Source organism: Haliotis cracherodii, unplaced genomic scaffold (genome assembly GCF_022045235.1).
Source record: "Haliotis cracherodii isolate W230 unplaced genomic scaffold, xgHalCrac1.p SCAF_2, whole genome shotgun sequence".
NCBI classification, from domain to species: Eukaryota; Metazoa; Mollusca; class Gastropoda; order Lepetellida; family Haliotidae; genus Haliotis; species Haliotis cracherodii.
In genome coordinates this window covers 3092785-3118829 of record NW_027266275.1, presented here as the reverse complement: position 1 = coordinate 3118829, position 26045 = coordinate 3092785, and the positions used below count along the sequence as shown (strand labels likewise).

The 26045-nt window shown below is 43.3% G+C and overlaps 1 protein-coding gene across 1 annotated transcript; it reads right to left on the bottom strand.

Annotated features, from left to right (window-relative positions):
- Positions 1-1049: 1049 nt before the first annotated feature.
- On the bottom strand, positions 1050-25764 carry LOC139469452 (transmembrane channel-like protein 7). Its single transcript, XM_071251629.1, has 17 exons — positions 25694-25764; positions 25030-25209; positions 23874-23940; positions 20819-20900; positions 20117-20361; positions 17851-18011; positions 16536-16683; positions 14040-14207; positions 13280-13446; positions 12521-12638; positions 11287-11384; positions 10503-10616; positions 9494-9569; positions 7105-7235; positions 4726-4881; positions 2931-3009; positions 1050-2356 (listed from the first exon to the last, which is right to left on the bottom strand). Exons 2-17 carry the CDS (start codon positions 25194-25196, stop codon positions 2183-2185), a joined length of 2151 nt encoding a protein of 716 aa, XP_071107730.1. The 5' UTR covers positions 25197-25209; positions 25694-25764; the 3' UTR covers positions 1050-2182.
- Positions 25765-26045: the final 281 nt, after the last annotated feature.

The following is a 26045-nucleotide window of genomic DNA, read 5'->3' as shown; positions in this document are numbered from 1 at the left end:
CTTGACACATTGTACCTATGTAATGAGCCGAACCTGGCTCTTTGGGGCGACGAGTGAGCGCTTTAACTAGGAGCCTACCCTACCGTCCCTAGGTGCAGTTCTATACATGCACTATATGGTGTCAGTTCTATACATGTACTATATGGTGTCAGTTCTATACATGTAGTATATGGTGTCAGTTCCATACATGTACTATATGGTGTCAGTTCCATACATGTAGTATTTGGTGTCAGTTCTATACATGTATTATATGGTGTCAGTTCTATACATGCACTATATGGTGTCAGTTCTATACATGTACTATATGGTGTCAGTTCTATACATGTAGTATATGGTGTCAGTTCTATACATGTACTATATGGTGTCAGTTCTATACATGTAGTATATGGTGTCAGTTCTATACATGTATTATATGGTGTCAGTTCTATACATGTATTATATGGTGTCAGTTCTATACATGCACTATATGGTGTCAGTTCTATACATGTACTATATGGTGGCAGTTCTATACATGTATTATATGGTGTCAGTTCTATACATGCACTATATAGCGGCAGTTCTATACATGTACTATATGGTGTCAGTTCTATACATGTACTATATGGTGTCAGTTCTATACATGCACTATATAGCGGCAGTTCTATACATGTACTATATGGTGTCAGTTCTATACATGTATTATATGGTGTCAGTTCTATACATGTACTATATGGTGTCAGTTCTATACATGTATTATATGGTGGCAGTTCTATACATGTACTATATGGTGTCAGTTCTATACATGTACTATATGGTGTCAGTTCTATACATGTACTATATGGTGTCAGTTCTATACATGCACTATATGGTGTCAGTTCTATACATGTACTATATGGTGTCAGTTCTATACATGTACTATATGGTGTCAGTTCTAAAGATGTGTTTACTTTTCTTTGTGGGCGCGAGGCTTGGCTTTCGCCAATCACCTAACACACCTGTAGATATATAAAAAAATATCAAGACACGTTCAGGAAAGACAGGACAGACACCGTCATGGAGAGCATGTTTAATTATGAAATCATTTAGCACAGAATAAATATCATAAACATACCTGGACTTTATATAAGGTAACTTTATAGCAGGTAATTATATCATTCGCCAGAACAATGTTGGATGTTGATAATGATACTTGGCCAATGACAATACAAGGATAACTTGAAGGATAACTTGAAGGATAACTTTGCAAGGCTTCCTAGAAGGTAATAAATCACAACCTAGATACGACAAATTATACACAGATATGTCAACTTACCAAATGTGTCTTATGGTGGGTACCTGGGCATTTATAATGGTTGTCCTAATCATTTCGCACATTTAATTTATTTAGCTGTTCCCCCTCCCCATCCAACGTCACCCAAACATCTGCAAGCGCCCTGAATGCTGTATAAAGTATATCACAGATATAGCAAAATAACTATTTCTATAATCTCTTGGTATAAATACACATAAAATATCTTACGACATGTAATATCTATCACAGTATGGCTGTACAGCTCAGATCAGCAAGATGCTGACGGGTAAGATGGACGTTCAACACATCATTCTGCAACGTTTGTCACAGTCATGTAGGTAGGAACTGTCATTGCTGTTAGGCATGTCTATCAGATGGAGCCGTGTCATTGCTGCTAGGCATGTCTATCAGATGGAGCCGTGTCATTGCTGTTAGGCATGTCTGTCAATTGGAGCCGTGTCATTGCTGTTACACATGTCTATCAGATGGAGCCGTGTCATTGCTGCTAGGCATGTCTATCAGATGGAGCCGTGTCATTGCTGTTACACATGTCTATCAGATGGAGCCGTGTCATTGCTGCTAGGCATGTCTATCAGATGGAGCCGTGTCATTGCTGCTAGGCATGTCTATCAGATGGAGCCGTGTCATTGCTGCTAGGCATGTCTATCAGATGGAGCCGTGTCATTGCTGTTAGGCATGTCTATCAGATGGAGCCGTGTCATTGCTGCTAGGCATGTCTATCAGATGGAGCCGTGTCATTGCTGCTAGGCATGTGTATCAGATGGAGCCGTGTCATTGCTGTTAGGCATGTCTATCAGATGGAGCCGTGTCATTGCTGCTAGGCATGTCTATCAGATGGAGCCGTGTCATTGCTGTAAGGCATGTCTATCAGATGGAGCCGTGTCATTGCTGTTAGGCATGGGTATCAGATGGAGCTGCGCCATTGCTGTAAGACTTGTCTATGTCGCTAAAGGTAGGAGTCTGCTTTTTCACCTTCTCTCTGACCGGTTCAGCCGACCTTCCACCTCTGACTGCACGCGGACCCCATCGTGATCTTGCACGTTCTACATCCTTGTCTTTTCCATTCTGCAACAGTAGGTGCAAAAGCTTCTGATTTAGACATTTTAACTATGGTGACCTATCACAGCAACCATAAGGGAGCATTGGTCACACAACCAGTGGCTTCTAAAATGAACAACGACCCTCAGCGTCATGGTAAGAAATAAAGCGAGGTTACAATATGGTGTTTATATACCCGAGATTACAATAAGGTGTTTACGTCCCCGATATTACAATATGGTGTTTATATCCCCGAGATTATAATATGGTGTTTATAACCCCGAGATTACAATGTGGTGTTTCTATCCCCGATATTACCATATGGTGTTTCTATCCCCGATTTAGAATATGGTGTTTATATCCCCGAGATTACAATATGGTGTTTCTATCCCCGAGATTACAATATGGTGTTTCTATCCCCGATATTACAACATGGTGTTTCTATCCCCGATATTACAATATGGTGTTTCTATCCCCGATATTACAACATGGTGTTTCTATCCCCGATATTACAATATGGTGTTTCTATCCCCGAGATTATAATATGGTGTTTATATCCCTGAGAGTGCAATGGGATCAGCCCAAGCCAGAAGTGACGTACGTGTGTGAGCTGGTGCTGCAACAGTTTCTTCATCTTTACGTGTGCCCTCTTCATCACCGAGCAATAATACAACGACAACCTGAAATATATGCAACGTGTTTTGGAGGAGGGTGTATACAACGACAACCTGAAATATGGGCAACGTGTTTACGAGTAGGGTATTCACAACGACAACCTGAAATATGGGCAACGTGTTTACGAGTAGGGTATTCACAACGACAACCTGAAATATGGGCAACGTCTTCAGGAGTAGAATATATACGACAACCTGAAATATGGGCAACGTCTTTACGAGTAGGGAATTCACAACGACAACCTGAAATATGGGCAACGTCTTCAGGAGTAGAATATATACGACAACCTGAAATATGGGCAACGTGTTTAGGAGGAGGGTATATACAACGACAACCTGAAATATGGGCAACGTCTTCAGGAGTAGAATATATACGACAACCTGAAATATGGGCAACGTCTTTACGAGTAGGGAATTCACAACGACAACCTGAAATATGGGCAACGTCTTCAGGAGTAGAATATATACGACAACCTGAAATATGGGCAACGTGTTTAGGAGGAGGGTATATACAACGACAACCTGAAATATGGGCAACGTCTTCAGGAGTAGAATATATACGACAACCTGAAATATGGGCAATGTGTTTAGGAGGAGGGTATATACAACGACAACCTGAAATATGGGCAACGTCTTCAGGAGTAGAATATATACGACAACCTGAAATATGGGCAATGTGTTTAGGAGTAGGGTGTATTCAACGACAGTATGAAATATGGGCAACGTGTTTACGAGTAGGGAATTCACAACGAAAACCTGAAATATGGGCAACGCGTTAAATGAAATATGGGCAACGTGTTCAGGAGTAGACTATTTACAACAACCTGAAATATGGGTAACGTGTTCAGGGTAGCGAATATACAACGACAACCTGAAATCATCGCAGAATATGCGAAAAAGTGAAAAACACTTGGGCAGCCAAACTACACGTGCAATAACGGTATATAAGTGATACGAACGTCATGTCAGACACTCACACTGATAAACAATCACCTCAGAACGGCCACCAGTGACACCCCAACAACGCGAACGAGCCCTCGGTATGATACTGATGGGAGCCACCCAAGCCCACATTGCTAGAACTTTTGGTTGCTCCCGTGTTGCTGTAACTAACTTGATGCAGCGTTACAGACAGACCGGACAGACATCAGGCAGGCCACGAACAGGCTGACCCAGGGTAACTATGCCCAATGAAGACCGGTACTTGCGTACTTTGCATCGCCGGAATCGAATCCTGACAGTGACGTCATCAGCGAAGAGTGCATTCGGGCATAAGGTTAGTCGACAGACAGGGGCCAGGCGACCCATGGCTCAAGGAATTAGGGCTCACGAACTTTACAGAGTACAGTTATTGACAGCGCAACATCGTCGTCAGAGATTGATATGGGCCCGGATTGTACGTCGTTGGCAGCCACGTGCCTAGCAGAGAGTCCGTCTTGACTGATGAAAGCCAGTTCTGTCTGTTCACAGCTAAAGGAAGACAAAGTGTTTCCCGCCAAAGGGGAGGGCGAACGGCGGCTTGTTGCGTTCAGGAGGTTGTGCCGTATAGTGGAGGGGTGTTATGGTGTCTTATACAACCTCAGTTCGTACAACTAATTGCATGCCAGAAGTTGTACCAACTCTTTGTACCGTGTCAATGCCCCTTTAAATGACCTCCCTTGGATACACTTTAGAGCCAAGGACCGCCTGGCAATGGGAGTATATTCAGTGTGAACCACCTACCCGAGCAGACATATGGCCGACGTCGTGATGGCGGCCGACGTGAGGACGTTGTAAATAGACTCCACAACAGCGGGGAAACCTTGGACTGTTTCGTCGATCACACTGAACATTGAGGCGTAGATCCTGAACGGGCCACATCCTTTTGACGGACTTAAACTGCAAGATGGAGATATAAAAGGATTCAATATTATATCATCTGCCCAAAAATAGTCCCCATACACGACATTATTCATTAACAGCATTATTTGGCAAAATATGACCTTGACTTGACCTTGTTCTTTGTTCTTGTCCACTTGTAGCGCTGTGAAACATTTAACACATGTAACGTCACTATCGATATGATGTTCTTGACGCTGATGTTAAAGGGGACACTCATTGCCTGACTGTTGTTTTACGCCCTAGACAGCACTGTTCCATCTATAGCACGACGGCCTGTTCATAATCAACACAAGGCCAGGTTACGATGGCAGGTTACGACCAATGTTGTCTGGGCGCAGTGACACACAACCAACAAGATCACACATTGTAACCTTCCGGTCCTCATTTAAGTCGGATCCTGCGACAAGCATGGGGAACTAGGGTCTGCTTGGCCCGCTATCCCCACTGGTACGGTACAAGGGGTCACCGAGTACATACGGCCATGGTGGACAGGGGTCTGCTTGGGCCGGGATCCCCACAGGGGCGGTACAAGAGGTCACCGAGTAAATACGGACGTAGTGGACTGGGGTCTGCTTGGCCCAGGATCCCCACAGGGCCGGTACAAGGGGTCACCGAGTACATACGGCCATGGTGGACTGGGGTCTGCTTGGCCCAGGATCCCCACAGGGCCGGTACAAGGGGTCACCGAGTACATACGGCCATGGTGGACTGGGGTCTGCTTGGCCCAGGATCCCCACAGGGCCGGTACAAGGGGTCACCGAGTACATACGGCCATGGTGATCTGGGGTCTGCTTGGCCCCGGATCCCCACAGGGGCGGTACAAGGGTTAACTGAGTATATACGGCCATGGTGGACAGGGGTCTGCTTGGCCCGATCTCCAGAGGGGTTGTACAAGGGTTAACTGAGTATATACGGCCATGGTGATCTGGGGTCTGTTTGGCCCGGGGTCCCCACAGGGGCGGTACAAGGGTTAACTGAGCATATACGGCCATGGTGGACAGGGGTCTGCTTGGCCCGATCTCCAGAGGGGTTGTACAAGGGTTAACTGAGTATATACGGCCATGGTGATCTGGGGTCTGTTTGGCCCGGGGTCCCCACAGGGGCGGTACAAGGGTTAACTGAGCATATACGGCCATGGTGGACAGGGGTCTGCTTGGCCCGATCTCCAGAGGGGTTGTACAAGGGTTAACTGAGTATATACGGCCATGGTGATCTGGGGTCTGCTTGGGCCGGGATCTCCACAGGGGCGGTACAAGGGTTCACCGAGTACATACGGCCATGGTGAACTGGGATCTGCTTAGTCCGGGATCCCCACAGGGGCGGTACAAGGGTTAACTGAGTATATACGGCCATGGTGAACTGGGATCTGCTTGGCCCGGGATCCCCACAGGGACGGTACAAGGGTTCACCGAGTACATACGGCCATGGTGAACTGGGGTCTGCTTAGTCCGGGATCCCCACAGGGGCGGTACAAGGGTTAACTGAGTATATACGGCCATGGTGAACTGGGGTCCGCTTGGCCCCGGATCCCCATAGGGGCGGTACAAGGGGTCACTGAGTACATACGGCAATGGTGAACTGGGGTCCGCTTGGCCCCGGATCCCCATAGGGGCGGTACAAGGGGTCACTGAGTACATACGGCAATGGTGAACTGGGGTCCGCTTGGCCCCGGATCCCCACAGGGACGGTACAAGGGTTCACTGAGTACATACGGTCATGGTGGACAGGGGTCTGCTTGGCCAGATCTCCACAGGGACGGTACAAGGGGTCACTGAGTACATACGCGGCCATGGTGAACAGGGGTCTGCTTGGCCAGATCTCCACAGGGACGGTACAAGGGGTCACTGAGTACATACGCGGCCATGGTGAACAGGGGTCTGCTTGGCCAGATCTCCACAGGGACGGTACAAGGGGTCACTGAGTACATACGGCCATGGTGGACTGGGGTCTGCTTAGTCCGGGATCCCCACAGGGGCGGTACAAGGGTTAACTGAGTACATACGGCCATGGTGGACAGGGGTCCGCTTGGCCCCGGCTCCCCACAGGGGCGGTACAAGGGTTCACTGAGTACATACGGCCATGGTGAACAGGGGTCTGCTTGTCCCGATCTCCACAGGGGCGGTACAAAGGGTTAACTGAGTACATACGGCCATGGTGGACAGGGGTCCGCTTGGCCCCGGCTCCCCACAGGGGCGGTACAATAGGTTACTGAGTACATACGCGGCCATGGTGTAGATGACAGGGATGCAGCAGACGAAGAAGGCGAGGAAGAGCACCACCATGAAGAAGGAGTTGGAGCGCGACGCTCGGTACGGCCTCTTGGACGGCTCACACGCCTTCAGGGCAGATAACTGCAACAAACAAGGTAACTGTCAAGCTGTGGAACGATATACCGTTAAAAGAAAAACACTTTAAGACACCTACATGTCAAAATCAGCCCAAGGCTGGTTGAAGTGTTCGCTCGTCACGCTGAGAACCCGGGTTTGATTCCTAACATGGGTACACTATGTAAAGCTCACGCCCGGCGTCCCCGCTGTGGTATGGCTGGAATAGCGCTATAGGCGATGACAGAGCCAACTCACTAACGGGTGCTATATATGCTGTGTGAGCTCACGTCGCCGAATATCTAGTTGTCGTATGCTGATGGAAACGAATAGGGGAATAGGCCAATAAGCTTTACTGTCAGTACATTTGATATAGCACGCATACAAATTCAGCATGTTAGAATCAAGTTTTCCCTTACTTATTTCCATGAGTATATATCCAGTCTCTCCCTTGTTCAGTGAACATGTTTTCTTATAGGGTTGGAACTCCATGGAGAAGATGTTATCAATACAAGCCACAGTGTTGACTAACGTTTATTGAAAGCATTTTTTAGATTTGCATCCATCGGGCACTTTTTATCTTCTTTGTATCAAGTGCTGACAGTGGTTTCCTATACGACGGGAATATGTGAAAACATGACCTGACAAACATCAATCCGGGTATAAAGGTCGCCGTGTTTACGACCCGTGGTTTGTTGTCTCCAGGGGCCTGAATTGCCGTGGGCTTAACACGCCCTCGTGTAACCGTACTACTGTTCAAAGCGTCATTACACTCACTCACACACACGTTAGGTAACATTGTCTTTAAAGCTAAAGTTCGTGTCTGCTGTGGTGATAGTCATAGTTTATGCAGTAACCATCTTCCTGATACGTACAAACATGGGATGCTTGGAACAAACACCTCCCTCACTCACTCACTCACTCACTCACTCACTTACTCATTCACTCACACTCACTCACGAATGTATGGTTTTACGAAATAATTCATTTCTTTATTCCATGAGACCCGTGAAGATCCGGGCAGAGAATAGGACTTCAGCAACCCACGCTTGTTGTAAGAGGCGACTAACGGGAACGCAGAACAGTGCACACGATGGATGACCAAGTTGGAGTGGGTAAACATGTATCAAACACAACAATATTAGCTGGATGTGGTGGATATGGTTTGCATGTGGATTATCATGTGAAGTGTGTTAAATACTAGTGTAAACTTCTTATAACGATTGGAATGATGAAACATATCCCCGACAGTGTTATTTGTTAAAGAAGAAGCTGGATGAATGTGGTAGAATTACTTGGGCAACACATGTTAAATATTTAGTCGACATTTATGGATTTGGTTATGTGTGGCACGAACAGAATATTGGTGATGTTAATTGTTTCTTGCAGCTGTTTAGACAGCGTTTGTTGGATTTAACAGACTATACAGATGAAAATCTATCAGTCTTGTAAATTAAGGTATTATTTACACGTCAAGATATTATTGGATATAGAATACTGTGTTACAACTTTCAGAAATAGAGACCATAGTCGTATGATGTGCCTGTTGAGATTAAGTGAATTGCCTATATGGAGTAACATGGGCAGAAGAGAGGATATTGTTTATTCACAACGCTTTTTCGGCTATGTTACAATGGTTGTATCGAGGACGAAGTCCAATCTGTGTTTGTTTGCCCGTTTTACGCATCAAGATAAAAGTATATTCCTGTAAGATTCTATAACAATCCATGTATTAATACTTTTCGCAATCTCTTAAATAATCAAAATGACTGTATACTCAGAAATGTAGCTAAGTATGTGAAGGAGGCGCTATCATTACGTACAAAGACCAGATATTAGACCCTTAGTATTGTTTCCAATGTAAACTGCCTGAACTGTGTGTTTCTATATATAACTGAAATGTGCATGGCCCTATGGCCTCCCATACATGAATAAACATAACAATATATACTAACAGGATCGGGTGGTGAGACTCGCAGAATTGGTAGGTGTAGTCATCGATTCCCAATTGTTTAGATCGATGCTCATGATATCAATCACTTGATTGTCTGGTCCAGACTCGATTATTTACAGAACGCCGTCATATAGGTGGAATATTGCTGACTTCGACGTTAAACAACAGACAAACATACACACAAACATACTTTATGCCGTCAGTGTTGGGACCGTGAAAGTTTGTGTACCAGTTCGGATGTATAGTGAACGCTAAGAAAACGAGGCAAACAGTACCAGTTTCGGATACAAGATGCCTACCATCGACTGGTGTCTCTGGACTCATCACCTACCCTCTTAACATAGAACACCACGAACATGTGGACGATGATGAGCGCCGGTATCAGAGGGGCATAGAAGAAGCCGATCCTGGAACAGAGGAAGTACTTCGTCAGGACCTTCACACAATGACATTCTGGTTTACATATACACAGTACACTGCATCTTACATTCTAAAAGCCCGGTCTCGTGGTAGAGCCTCCGCCCGGAGAGTGGAAGGTCCGGGGTTCGATCCCCGGTCGCGTCATACCGAAACACGTTAAAACATATCACCTGCTTGGCGCTCGTCATTAACTAGCGGAAACAAGGTCTGGTTGGCTCGGAGTCAGTATACTCTGTCTGAGTGGAGCATTCAAGTTAAATTGCAGCATGGCATCTCAGTGGGCTAGCGCTATAAAATCGGCATTAGTCCTGACTAGCACAAGCAGCCATACACACACGTGAATGCACGTCGCTATATAAATGTAATAATCTTGGACGCGACGTTAAACCCCATTTCACATCACCTCAATAACATTCTATGACGGCAACTATTGAATAACCTTAAGTTTACTAATCAGTTAATAACTGCGGGCTTAATGTGACACATTATTGTTACAGAGCGTTATCATTGCCAATACCGCTGATTGAAACCATATATATCAAATATCAGTGTATCCTAGCAACCCTACCAGCAGACAGTATGACATCGCAATACTGACAGTGTATCCTAGCAACATACCAGCAGACAGTGTGACATCACCAGACTGACAGTATATCCTAGCAACCCTACCAGCAGACAGTCTGACATCACACGACTGACAGTGTATCCTAGCAACCCCACCAGCAGACAGTGTGCGTCACAAGACTGACAATGTATCCTAGCAACATACCAGCAGACAGTGTGACATTACCAGACTGACAGTATATCCTAGCAACAACAGCAGCAGACAGTCTGACATCACACGACTGACAGTGTATCCTAGCAACATACCAGCAGACAGTGTGACATCACAAGACTGACAGTGTATCCTAGCAACATACCAGCAGATAGCTTGTGTGTACACGAGGTCAAGGACATTCGTGGGAATTTGGAATTCCGGAGGGCCGATCATCTGAAGCAGCTTGGACTTGTCTCCACACTTGGTGACGATGAACCTGGACAGAACGTTCGTGTGAGACACAATAGTGAGTACCGGCAACTGTTCGTCACTAATACATGGGCAGTAGGAAACAGCAGTGACGACCTGCAACTCTTCGTCACTAATGAAAGGGCACTGACTACCGGCAGAGTTAGGTCAATAATGAAAGGGCACTGACTACCGGCAGAGTTAGGTCAATGATGAAAGGGCACTGACTACAGGCAGAGTTAGGTCAATGATGAAAGGGCACTGACTACCGGCAGAGTTAGGTCAATGATGAAAGGGCACTGACTACAGGCAGAGTTAGGTCAATGATGAAAGGGCACTGACTACCGGCAGAGTTAGGTCAATGATGAAAGGGCACTGACTACCGGCAGGTCAATGATGAAAGGGCACTGACTACCGGCAGAGTTAGGTCAATGATGAAAGGGCACTGACTACAGGCAGAGTTAGGTCAATGATGAAAGGGCACTGACTACAGGCAGAGTTAGCTCAATGATGAAAGGGCACTAACTACCGGCAGGTCAATGATGAAAGGGCACTGACTACCGGCAGAGTTAGGTCAGTTATTATGGAACAAGGTGTGACAACCTGGGTTGTGGGTCTATGTATTGGATTAGTTTATGCTTCATTCATTGTCGCAGTGTGGTCTTAATAAGACTGTAGGTCACGTCCACATCACTCACTTTCTCGGGAGCTCGACCAGGAACACCTTGACGACGGTTACCAGGAAGTTCATGATGACCAACTTGTACATCTGTTGTCCCACGTACGTCTCCCAGCACTGTCAGCAGAACATTTCACATTACACACAGAACATTCTACATTACACACAGAACATTCTACATTACATACAGAGCATTCTTCAGTACACACAGAACATTCTACATTACATACAGAGCATTCTTCAGTACACACAGAACATTCTACATTACATACAGAGCATTCTTCAGTACACACAGAACATTCTACATTACACACAGAACATTCTACATTACATACAGAGCATTCTTCAGTACACACAGAACAGTAACACATTACACACAGGACATTCTACATTACACACAGAACATTCTACATTACACACAGAACATTCTACATTACACACAGAACATTCTACATTACACACAGAACATTCTACATTACACACAGAACAGTAAGACATTACACACAGGACAGTCCCACATTTCACATAGAACATTCACTATTCCATGCACAACAGTCAGAACAGAACTACATACATAATATTCTGATGTTACACAGGACGGTCGATAGCACAACCAGAACAGTATGATATTACACACAAAACATTCTCAAACACGAATTGTCAGACAGATGTGACGACACACCTAGATGAAAGACAAACGCTTACAATCCGATCATGGTCAGATGGTTACACTAGGCCACCGTCATATCTTGAAAATAGCGGTAATAATAATAATAATAATAATAATAATAATAATAATAATAATAATATAACTCGGTAATAGCCAGATTCCGTTGACTACATTGAGCCAATGGAGAGAGTATCGATTTACGCCGCTTTTAGCAATACCCCAGAAATACCAGGACGGGGGACGTCAAAAATGGGCTTCACATTATACCCATGAGGAGAATCGAACCCGGGCATGCGGCGTGACGATCGAACGCTTTAACCACTAGTCTACCTCCACTGCCTCAGAACCGCTGGAATCAAGGCCCTGTTCCACAAAGCGATCTAAGCGCTACGACTGCCTAAGTCTATGTTAAAATATGGGAGTTACGATCGTCTTCGCGCTGCAATCGCTTTGTGGAACGGGCCCCAGGATAGATGTGGACGTCCATGAGTCCGATGTAAGACACAGTGTGTTGTGAATGTACTGTTCCACGCAGTGTTCACACAACCGAACTCACAACAGAAAAGGTAAACTAAATATTTACCGGAATGACTGTACAAGGTAGAATATTGGTCCCACAGCTGTCTCTGTTATCACACTGGATCTCAGTGTACAAGGACACTATCAGCATAGCCAGGGAGGCCAGACGCAGAAACACAGTCCTTCAAACACAAGTGCGATAAGTTATAATCAATAGTGTGTACATTTGATTGTTTGTTTGTTGTTTGCGCCGCACTCAGCAATATTCCAGCTATACGACGGCGGTCTGTAAATAATCGAATCTGGACAAGATAATCCAGTGATTGATATCATGAGCATCGATCTACGCAATTGGTTTATGACGACATGCTTCAACCAAGATGAACCTGACCATCCGATCCCTTTAGTCGCCGCTTACGACAAGCATAGTCGCCTTTTACGCAAGCATGGGTTGCTGAAGACCTATTCCGACCCAGATATTCACGAGTGTGTAATTGATTGAACAGTTCGGTATGTGGTATACTTTAACATCACAATCATAAAAGAAATATGTTTGGGCCTCCGAGAAAGGTACGGTTAAGTGACTGGCAGCTTGGGTTGTGTACTCCCCAGGGAGCTGAGAATAAAATTTGGGTTCACACTGATCCATTGATCGTGGTGATAATAATGTGGCGCCATGGACAAATGTTTAATGGACTTAGTATTATTATATGTGCCGCCGTCATAAAGTGCACCAAACATCAAACATGCATTCTATGTATACACATATTTTGAGGGTGTGCCTCGTCATGTCTTTAGGAATGAAGTCCTGCTGTTTGCGCACCTGATGAGGGTGATCTGCACGACCACAGCCTGGGAGTACTTCTCAAGCAAGACGACCTTGTCGAAGATGAGGGGGATGATGACGTTGAGGACGGTGATGGTGAGGGACGGCAGGAACTCCACCAGCAGCAGCACGTAGCTTACGGCGGACGGGTTAGCGGACACGAACTGGGAAAAGGGGAGAGGACGGTGTCATATGTCTCTGTGTAACATGTAGTCTTTTACAAAATACGTCTAAGGCACCACAATTCGCTGTGCACGCCAGAAACCTTTGATTGTGGGTTCGAATCCCGGTTCGCCCCGATTATGTTTCTTGGTTTGTCAGCACCATACCCCTACTCGTGGGTTTCATCGAAGTTTTAAACGTCAGAAACCTGCATCACTTCGGGCTTTTTCTTCCACCTTAAGCTGACACGCCGCGATATAACTGGAATACTGTTTAAAGCGGCGTTATACCCAACCCACTCACTCACTTATATAAATTGGAAGAAAGGGTTTGCACCTGGAAGAATGAAGATACCTGGCCCAAAGGTGACCACGTTGATGCTGGTATGCGCTTCTTCAACTGAGTTGCAGGAATTGATGGTTTTGTGGAAGTATTGTGAGACGATGTATCAAGCATACGTCGCTATCAGAGTGTTTTATTTGTAAAGACAAATGAATCAATATAACTCCACCGTTATGGTAGATGTCTGGACAGAGAAAGTAATGTTTGGCATCTAAGTGGCAGGGAGGAAAACATAGTTAAAAAAGAAACGTACTTCAGTTGACCATTTTGTTGCGAAAAAGATGGCTGCCCCTCCTCCTGCGAGACAAGCGATGACAAAGACGTTGACCAGGAAGCGGAGGGTGTAGAGGCCACATCGCTTACAACAACTGTCCTGTATCCGAGCTTGTTGCCTCTTGTAGCGGTCCTCGGCTAGGTCACACTGGGGCAACAGAAGGACGCGACACACGTATGTATTCAGTCTCAACTAACGTCTTGACACACGTATCTATTCAGTCTAACCCGACGTCCTCACACACGTATCTATTCAGTCTAACCCGACGTCTTCACACACGTATCTATTCAGTCTAAAATAACGTCTTCACACACGTATCTATTCAGTCTAAACTAACGTCTTCACACACGTATCTATTCAGTCTAAAATAACGTCTTGACACACGTATCTATTCAGTCTAACCTAACGTCTTCACACACGTATCTATTCAGTCTAACCTAACGTCTTCACACACGTATCTATTCAGTCTAAACTAACGTCTTCACACACGTATCTATTCAGTCTAAAATAACGTCTTCACACACGTATCTACTTAGTCTGAACTAACGTCTTGACACACGTATCTATTCAGTCTAACCCGACGTCTTCACACACGTATCTATTCAGTCTCAACTAACGTCTTGACACACGTATCTATTCAGTCTAAACTAACGTCTTGACTCACGTATCTATTCAGTCTAACCCGACGTCTTCACACACGTATCTATTCAGTCTAACCCGACGTCTTCACACACGTATCTATTCAGTCTAAACTAACGTCTTCACACACGTATCTATTCAGTCTAAACTAACGTCTTCACACACATATCTATTCAGTCTAAAATAACGTCTTGACACACGTATCTATTCAGTCTAACCTAACGTCTTCACACACGTATCTATTCAGTCTAACCTAACGTCTTCACACACGTATCTATTCAGTCTAAACTAACGTCTTCACACACGTGTCTATTCAGTCTAAAATAACGTCTTGACACACGTATCTACTTAGTCTGAACTAACGTCTTGACACACGTATCTATTCAGTCTAAACTAAAGTCTTGACTCACGTATCTACTTAGTCTGAACTAACGTCTTGACACACGTATCTATTCAGTCTAACCCGACGTCTTCACACACGTATCTATTCAGTCTAACCCGACGTCTTGACACACGTATCTATTCAGTCTAAACTAACGTCTTGACACACGTATCTACTTAGTCTGAACTAACGTCTTCACACACGTATCTATTCAGTCTAAACTAACGTCTTGACTCACGTATCTATTCAGTCTAAACTAACGTCTTGACACACGTATCTATTCAGTCTAACCTAACGTCTTCACACACGTATCTATTCAGTCTAAACTAACGTCTTCACACACGTATCTATTCAGTCTAAAATAACGTCTTGACACACGTATCTACTTAGTCTGAACTAACGTCTTGACTCACGTATCTATTCAGTCTAACCTAACGTCTTCACACACGTATCTATTCAGTCTAACCCGACGTCTTCACACACGTATCTATTCAGTCTAAAATAACGTCTTGACACACGTATCTATTCAGTCTAAACGAACGTCTTGACACACGTATCTATTCAGTCTAACCTAACGTCTTCACACACGTATCTATTCAGTCTAACCCGACGTCTTCACACACGTATCTATTCAGTCTAAAATAACGTCTTGACACACGTATCTACTTAGTCTGAACTAACGTCTTGACACACGTATCTATTCAGTCTAAACGAACGTCTTGACATGTGTACTGATTCAGTCTACAAGAGCGTCTTCACACATTCATCTATTCAGTCTACATGAACATTTTCACACACGAATCTCATCTACACGAGGGGGCACAGATGACCAAGTCGCCTAAGGCGCCGCGATTCGCTGTGCAGAGTTGCGTCCCTTGGACACACCAGAAACCTATGATTGTGGGTTCGAATCCCGGTTCGCCCCAATTATGTTTCTAGGTTTGTCAGCACCATACCCCTTGCTCGTGGGTTTCATCGAAGTGGTAAACGTCTAAGACCTACATCACTTCAGGCTTTCCTCCAACATTAAGCTGACACGCCTTGTCCTTGTAAAGAACCGGTTCTTCACATTAATTCATGTTAAGCAAGGACTGACGTAAGTGATGGAAGTCTTCCGCCATTTGCCGCTGACGTTACCTCTATTACGAGATTGTCAAGTGCAATGATCTAAACGCAGGGGCACATTGTCGGAGGGGCCACTTGGTATTCTGGTATTCTTGTAGGAGTAGGAGCTAGAAAGTACTGGAAAAATAGTATGGCTCCAGGGTATAAAAACGTCAAAACAACAGTTTGCTTGACAAACCGGATGTTCTGAAAATATATGTCCGGCTCCTCCTGAACACTTCTACACGATGCTATTGAGACGTCCTAGATCGAAGCTTGGTTTAGCCACCATGTATGTACACGCGAGGGGCCTAGCTACATGGAGTAACAGACGAGAATACTGCACTCACTTTGAAATCATAGCTAATACTTTTGTACTTTGCAGTCGCCGTGTGGTCGTCGTTGAGGGAGTAGTCCCAGCTGCAGAACACCTTGCTGCAGAAGTCGTAGCCGGAGTCGTGCTCGTCCACCACGAAGTCCCACAAACCCTTCGCAGTGCTAGAAACGGGAAGTTTACATGTGTACAAAACAAAGGTGAGATGAAATGGGGTTTAACGTCGCGTTCAAGATTATAGTGAATGTGTGTGTGTGTGTGCGTCGTGCGTGCGTGCGAACATGTGCGTCTGCGCGTTCTAGTCCGGACTAATGTCGGTTCCATAGTGTCAGCCAAATAAGAAACCATGTCACAGTTAAACATGGATGACCCTTTCAGACACAGTATACTGACTCCGAGCCGACCAGTCCTTGTTTTAATCCTTAATGCTGAGCGTCAGGCAGGGTAACAATAAGTACCTTCTCGTAACGTCTCTCGTTATGACGCGGCCAACGAATGGGGAGTGTTGTGTAATCAACGGATTGTCCTGGAAAGATGTATTCCTCTACGTGAAGAAACTCACACACTGTAATTGAAGTAACCCCAGTACCAGACATATAATCACCAAATGGACCATTTTAGAATGTTTGCTAACCAAACGAGGCTGTTTTATTCCCGGGAAAACCAAGCAACATAATTTCAGAGATGGTTTCTTGACAAATATATTCACAAATGAAACATAGGATGCTCCTGGATAATCAAGTAAAACAGCGGACTCCGTAGATCCCATAGATCGTTAAAGAAAAATCAGTACATCTCATTGGCACAAGTGTGCCACGTACCTAACAGTAGAAAAAGAATCCAGTAAACTATTGTTTTCAATGTCATGTTCAACTCTCTAAACATTACACCATGAACTTTTCCGTCCAGAGATGCGGTGGGGTAGCCTAGTGGTTAAAGCGTTCGCTTGTCACGCCGAAGACCCGGGTTCGATTCCCTTCATGGGTACACTATGTGCACCATTTCTGGTGTCCCCGTGATATTGTTGGGATATTGCTAAAAGCGGCGTAAAACCATACTCACTCACTCCTCACTGTACCGTCAAGAGCGACTATTGGATCTATAACAAATGGGGATTCAGGGTCAACATTGGCCCCCAGCAACCCATGCTTGTTGTGAGAGGCGACTTAATGGAATCAGTGATGTCGTGCCAATGTACCCCGACATTGGCTTGTTGCTCTTAATATCAATCCCTGGTTTACCTTGTCCAGACACAACTATTTACCGTCATATAGAGGCAATAGTGATGAGTGGGCGTTAATTATATACAAACAAACTAAAAGAAAACTTACTACTTGGCCATGAGGAGAAGACTGACTACCAGACACGCGGCAGAGGCGAGGAAGTAAGCCAGGGGGATGTTGTACGGAAAGGTCGAAGCTGTGCCTGTTCCTCGCAGGAACTGGGTTCCCGAATAGAAGCCGTAGAAGAGGTGTGTCTTCTCCATGTAGCCCTGGAACACAGAGCCTTGCCTGATCACAGAGGCACACAATCGCCTGCCTTGAACCGAACCGTTTTATAATGGTTAGTGTTATCGATGCGATAAGCCAATTCGATAAACTTAGTATCATGATCCGATAAGGCACATGAGATCATCTGGTAGAATCTACTTTATAGTTAGGTATGTATGTAGATGCTACTTCCTTTAAAACCATTGCATAACGTTCCCTAAAGGATGAGATGATGGTTTCCCGATGTGGGAGAGCGTATGTAAACAGCCATGGCAGCTGTCAGTGGGTTCGATATCCTTAGTGGGCCTGGTCACTTCATAATAATAAAATATAATAAGGCTATTTGTATAGCACAAATTCCAAATCACTGAGGGACATGCTCAATGCACAAATCAGCAAATGTTCATTTATACAACAGAGTGGGGACAGTGAGTCCAGACTCAAACACAGCGATACTAGGTGCACTTTCACGGCTGAAGGGAAGGGAGATCCATAGAGAGGCACCAACATGGGCGAAGGGTCGAGTGCCAAAGGACTTTAGTCACATTTCCACGTGGTTTCTGCAGATACTGTAGTGAATAGCAATATCTATTAAACCTCGATTATGTTAATAATGACAGTATGTGATAAAGACATATTAACCTCCTGTGGATGACATCGGATGACATTCGAACCCGACATTGTTTGGTTTGATTATCTCATGCCTAAATACCCAGAACAATTTGATTTTTGTGTCTGTTTAACCAATATTACAAAAAAATCGAATATGCGTTTTCAAAGTGTACAGTAAACTACGTTTATAACGAACTCAAAGGGACCACTTATTTTAGCTTGATATAACCGTAGTTCGTTATAAGCATATATACAACATATAAACAGCAAATGGCCGGGACCAAAAATATGTTCGTAATATACGTCAGTTCGTTATAAGCGTGTTCGTTATAAACGTAGTTTACTGGATGCTATTTAGCACACGCAAACACACTCAGGTAATAATCTGAAGTGATCAGCAACATAGCGACCTTGAAAATAAATACTTCGTCTTTCCTAGCCTCCTTGGGGCAGACACAGCAGAGCATATTGGGATTCTGAGGGGATTCCGCATCCCAAAACACCCCATGTCCAAGACCAGTATGATGATAGGGTGGTGATCGTGTGGTCATTGTGTCACCCGACGGCGGGGTCCGTTCCTCGTGTGACCCAGACTGACCTAGACTCGATTACTTACAGACGTTGCCATGATGGACCTTGCCAACATCAGAACACTGTACCACATTTCATTGCAAAAAGAATCTTGTTATATTTATTGATTATGGGTGTGTTTGGTTTAACAGCGATTTGAACTAATATTAGTTTTTTACGGCTTGACTATGTGTGAAGGTTCTAAGCATGCACCACCTCACAGAAACCCACAAGCAGGGTTATTGTGCCAACACGCCAAGTTTTAAGACCAGGGCGATTGTCAATATCTCTTCAATGTGTATAACGTTGTACACAAAGGCCTGAATGCACCTATTCATAAGCAAACTTCTTTCAGCGATCTATGCACTTCGCGAAACATGTTTCAGTCACATGTTACACCGCCGAGACCTTAAACCTGCACCCCATATTCCTTAATCGGAATTTCTTTACATATACTCACCGCCAAAAAAACCGCGAATCATAGAAACATATAGAGAAGTATGTATGTTAAGAAGAGATGTTTCCAATAGTGACTTTATTCTTATCACGATATGCTGCACGTGATTTCCAAACTTTACACGTTAATTCTGCACGAGACAAATGGTGCATCTCTAGTCATGGACCTATGACGTCACATGTGATGCGTTCATGAGCATCGGTTCGAACGACATACCAGTATGTGCATCGACCCAATCTAATATCTCTTGAATATGAGAAGTCGTCATATATCAACTATGGTATTCGCGTTTCTTTTGGCAGTGAGTATATGTTAAGAGACCGACCACTTGATATTTGACGAACAAAGCATCTTAATATCTTAACATAACGCAACTCTCTAACGGGAACTGCCTCAGGAGACATGGTCAACCGTGTGCCCAGAATATGAAACAATCTATATGACACACGCTATATGGAGCTAACTGACCGTCCCCTGGATGACGTGCAGCATGAACTGTACGACGTCAGTCGTGGCGGTTTCCTTGTAGGTTTGTGTGCAGCTGTACGACTGAGACACTGCGGTGTCGGTGCTAGTGGCGGTGTAGTCGATGGCAGGCTGGAGGATGGTGGGCACAGTGATGAAGCCAAACATCAGAAGGAACAGGAGGATATTCAAGCCAAACATCCACCTCAGGAACACGAAGTAGGATAACACCCCCGTACCATGGTGACCTTGAACAAGGGGATATAATTATAGGATATGATAAATATATAATAACTCTCATTTCCATTTCATATCAAGCTATACAGAGAAGAAGAAATATTTTACGAGGGAACTTGATATTAAACGAGAACGAGTTTTGTTATTTATTACCAAACATGATTTTTAGTCAGTTTTCAACAAAATTACTCAAGGTCTATGTGATATAATGATGAACACAATGCATATAATGATAGGAAAATGCGGGATTTGAATTCAAGATGTAGATAATTCAAGCATAAAGCCACATCACTTCCGGTATGCATACCAGAACACTCCTGCGAACTAAATATAGTGACGGCTGAATTGTCAAAGCCAATGGCAAACATTTGTCCCTATATAATCGTATTTAATTCCCTTGTGTAATATGTACATTGTAACAAATGTGGTTTCATATGATTTAAACAGAGGTATAACATAGAGGCCTACCTTCTATGCTGTGAAACGAGCTGCCCCATAACTCAATGGTACTGATCGCTTCCTTTGCTTTCATGTTGAACTTCTGCCTTGACTGGTTGGGATAAAGATAAAAATGATACAGACTCAAGCTGCTTATTTCAAGAACTGTTTATATCAGGATAGGTGGCCGTATGACATATGTTATGTTAAGCTTTGGATTTCTAACTTAAACCGCAGTACCACGAAACTGGACGAATGATCAGTGTGCATGGCCTGGCTGTACAAGAAGTCGTTACTATCTAGGAGATATATGTAACAAGCCAGGAGATATATGTAACAAGCCAGGAGATATATGTAACAAGCCAGGAGATATATGTAACAAGCCAGGAGATATATGTAACAAGCCAGGAGATATATGTAACAAGCCAGGAGATATATGTAACAAGCCAGGAGATATATGTAACAATCCAGGAGATATATGTAACAAGCCAGGAGATATATGTAACAAGCCAGGAGATATATGTAACAAGCCAGGAGATATATGTAACAAGCCAAGAGATATATGTAACAAGCCAGGGGATATATGTAACAAGCCATGAGATATATGTAACAAGGCAGGAGATATATGTAACAAGGAAGGTGATATATTTTATAAGCCAGGAGATATATGTAACAATCCAGGAGATATATGTAACAAGCCAGGAGATAGATGTAACGAGGCAGGTGATATGTGTAACAAGGCAGGAGATATATGTAACAAGCCAGGAGATATATGTTACAATCTAGGAAATATATGCAACAAGCCAGGTGATATATGTAACAAGGCGGGTGATATATGTAACAAGCCATGAGATATATGTAACAAGCCAAGTGATATGTGTAACAAGGCAGGAGATATATGTAACAAGCCATGAGATATATGTAACAAGCCAGGTGATATGTGTAACAAGGCAGGTGATATATGTAACAATACAAGTGATATATGTAGCAATGCAGGAGATATATGTAACAAGCCAGGAGATATATTTTACAAGGCAGGTGGTATATGTAACAAGCCAGGAGATATATGTAACAAGGCAGGAGATATATGTAACAAGCCAGGAGATATATGTTACAATCTAGGAAATATATGCAACAAGCCAGGTGATATATGTAACAAGACGGGTGATATATGTAACAAGCCATGAGATATATGTAACAAGCCAAGTGATATATGTAGCAATGCAGGAGATATATGTAACAAGCCAGGAGATATATTTTACAAGGCAGGTGGTATATGTAACAAGCCAGGAGATATATGTAACAAGCCAGGAGATATATGTAACAAGCCAGGAGATATATGTAACAAACCAGGAGATATATGTAACAAGGCATGTGATATATGTAACAAGCCAGGAGATATATGTAACAATCTAGGAGATATATGTAACAAGCTAGGTGATATATGTAACAAGCCAGGAGATATATGTAACAATCTAGGAGATATATGTAACACACCAGGAGATATATGTAACAATCTAGGAGATATATGTAACAAGCTAGGTGATATATGTAACAAGCCAGGAGATATATGTAACAATCTAGGAGATATATGTAACAAGATAGGTGATATATGTAACAAAGCGGGTGATATATGTAACAATCTAAGAGGTATATGTAACAAGCCAGGTGATATATGTAAGAAGTCAGGAGATAGATGTAACAAGACAGGTGATATATGTCACCAACAAAGACATATATGTAACAAGCTAGGAGATATACACAACAAGCCAAGAGATACATGTAACATTCCAGGAGATATATGTAACAATCTACTAGATATATGTAACACGCCAGGAGATATATGTAACAATCTAGGAGATATATGTAACAAGCTAGGTGATATATGTAACAAACCAGGAGATATATGTAACAATCTAGGAGATATATGTAGCAAGACAGGTGATATATATAACAAAGCGGATGATATATGTAACAATCTAGGAGATATATGTAACAAGGCAGGTGATATATGTAACAAGCCAGGAGATATATGTAACAATCTACTAGATATATGTAACAAGACAGGTGAGATATGTAACAAAGCGGGTGATATATGTAACAATCTAGGAGATATATATAACAAGCCAGGTGATATATGTAAGAAGCCAAGAGATACATGTAACATGCCAGGATATATATGTAACAAGCCAGGAGATATATGTGACAAGTCAGGAGATATTTGTAACAAGCCAGGAGTTATATGTAACAAGCCAGGAGATATATGTAACAAGCAAGGAGATATATGTAACAAGCCATGTGATATATGTAACAAGGCAGGTGGTATATGTAACAATACAAGTGATATACGCAGCAATCCAGGAGATAGATGTAACAAGCCAGGAGATATATGTAACAATCTAGGAGATAGATGTAACAATCCAGGAGATATATGTCACCAGCCAAGAGATAGATGTAACAAGCCAGGAGATATATGTAACAAGCCAGGAGATATATGTAACAGGCCAAGAGATAGATGTAACAAGCCAGGAGATATATGTTAGAAGCCAGGAGATATATGTAACAAGCCAAGAGATAGATGTAACAAGCAAGGAGATATATGTAACAAGCCAGGAGATAGATGTAACAAGCCAGGAGATATATGTAACAAGCCAAGAGATAGATGTAACAATCCAGGAGATATATGTAACAAGCCAAGAGATAGATGTAACAAGCCAGGAGATATATGTTAGAAGCCAGGAGATATATGTAACAAGCCAAGAGATAGATGTAACAAGCAAGGAGATATATGTAACAAGCCAGGAGATAGATGTAACAAGGCAGGTGGTATATGTAACAATACAAGTGATATATGCAGCAATCTAGGAGATATATGTAACAATCCAGGAGATATATGTAACAATCCAGGAGATATATGTCACCAGCCAAGAGATAGATGTAACAAGCCAGGAGATATATGTTAGAAGCCAGGAGCTAGATGTAACACGTCGCCATGTATATGTGCAGCTTCAGTTGGCAGTAGTATATACAGTATCAGTCAGCGCGACTCTATACAACATCCCCGAGGCTATCGGCAGCTACCTACCCTGGCCATGCTGTACCGCCATGACTCGCATGTGGAGAGCCCGACCGACCCGGAACACAGCGCATCTCTGAAGATGGAGTAAGAAAGAGAACCATTGAAAATATTAATCCGAGATTGTCACTATCAGTTTGTCAATTTGAAAACTAATGTCAGGATTGGCTCTCAACCTCCTACTTTAAGGATGGATGTTTAGGCCTATGTGTTAATAATAACTAGGTTTGCGGAATTTTGTTTCTAAGATCGTAAGATCTGAAGTCTAAATATACATCAGATTTGTACCAAATGTGATTGTCAGCGAGAAGAAATGAAGAAACAGTGAACAAGGTTTGTTTCATAGTGCCATCAAGTTACCCTCCATGTGGACCCGTCTTGAAGTATCCTGCCTTAAGGGGGGAAACTCACGTGGCGGAACTTTCTTTTTCGCGTTTGTAAAATCGTGGTCGGGCGGACCCTGTAAACTATGTTGTTAAAACGACGATGAAAGACAGAACGTCAGGGTGCCGGGATAATGGTTAGCGTCGATAATAACGAGTGAGTTGTGTTTTACGCCGCTTTTAGCAGTACCACGGCTAGGGACATTGTACCCATGCGGGGAATCGAAACAGGGCCTACGGCGTGACAAACGGACACTTTAACCACTAAGCTACCCACCGAAAAACAGTATGTTATGGTGGTCGGATAATGGTTAACGTTGACAAGAACGAAAGATAGTACATCGTGTTGCCGTGATAATGGTAAACACAGAACAACTTTCCACATGGTCAATCATTTATAATTACGAGTTCACTATTTGACATACTGGAAATAACACATACCGAACACATTACAATGCAATGTCTATGTTTGCAATTACGGTATCATATGCTGCAATATACATTTGTCAGACACCTTAAAATTACAAATGTCTTCTCTTTATATCAAATGTATGTTACCCTAGTGGTAAAATGGATAAGTCCCTATCACAGCCCATTTGTCAGATACCTCAGGAAAATATAAGACATTGTCAGCAAATAGACTGTAATAGTCACACAAATAACTCAAATAATTTAACAAGAGTCATACCCCAGTTGTTAGACAGTGGAGTAATGATTGCTTGTCAAAACATATGAGATAAACCTGTTGTGGTATTTACTGAATTCTCGCTAGAAATACAAACTTCAGCTTGATCTTGTCCCTGATGGAGATCGGACGGGATCTGATTGTCTCAATGAGTTGCTGGTCATCGTGGATGGTCTCCAGGTTAATTCCACTGCCTGCAGCTAGTTTCTGCTTCTCGACGTCAGACGTCGCACCTGCCTCCGGATAGATCTTGACTTTACCCATCAGTTGACAACATCTATAGCAAACACAGACACACGTCTTTCAGGGATTTGCAAATATCAAAATATGTTATCATGAAACTATGTCCCACGAAATCCTTTTCTTCAGTGTATATATTGTAAGGAAGGTGTTATGAAATAAACCAAAATTCGTGCCATTTATTTTTACAAACACTGAGTAAGGGTGTGGAGTATACTCAGTATTCACCTGGTGAGGGGGCAAGAAGTAGCTCTGAAACAGCGTTTACAAAGAATAAAATATTTTGTTATCTATTAAAATGTGTCACGTTTTCATGTTGTTCCAACTTTTAATTGCCTAACAAAGACACATACAAGCGGTAAGAGAAGTAATCCATATGCTAAATGTAAAAGGGTTTCCTTGTCTTTGGCGTTTATGTTCATATATAATTGATTGACAACTTTCAAACTTCTTGCTGATATGAATTAACGTTTAAAATGTAATTTCAGCACAGAAATGCAAAAGGAATATATTTGTCCTACCTGTGAATATATCAGGGTATGAATATGTTGTGTGTGACTGCCCCGACTGTTGCTATACGTCTGTTATAACACCGTCGAAGAGTAGGCTTGTCGACATGAATGCTCCTCAACCATACTAACTGTTCCTCTATTGATTGCTCTAAACAGATTTCCAAGAAGGATCGTACAGTGGGTTTAATGTTCTCTAGGCAAAAGAAGAATAGTCGGGCCGTGCACAGTTGAATAGATAATATATTTTCTGGACGTGTATGGAAAACGTACGTTAAGTCGTCCGATTGTACCTAGTAACCGGGTACGTTTGCACAAGGACCGTGACGGTGGGGATTTCTAAAGAGATCATTTCTTTTCTCCA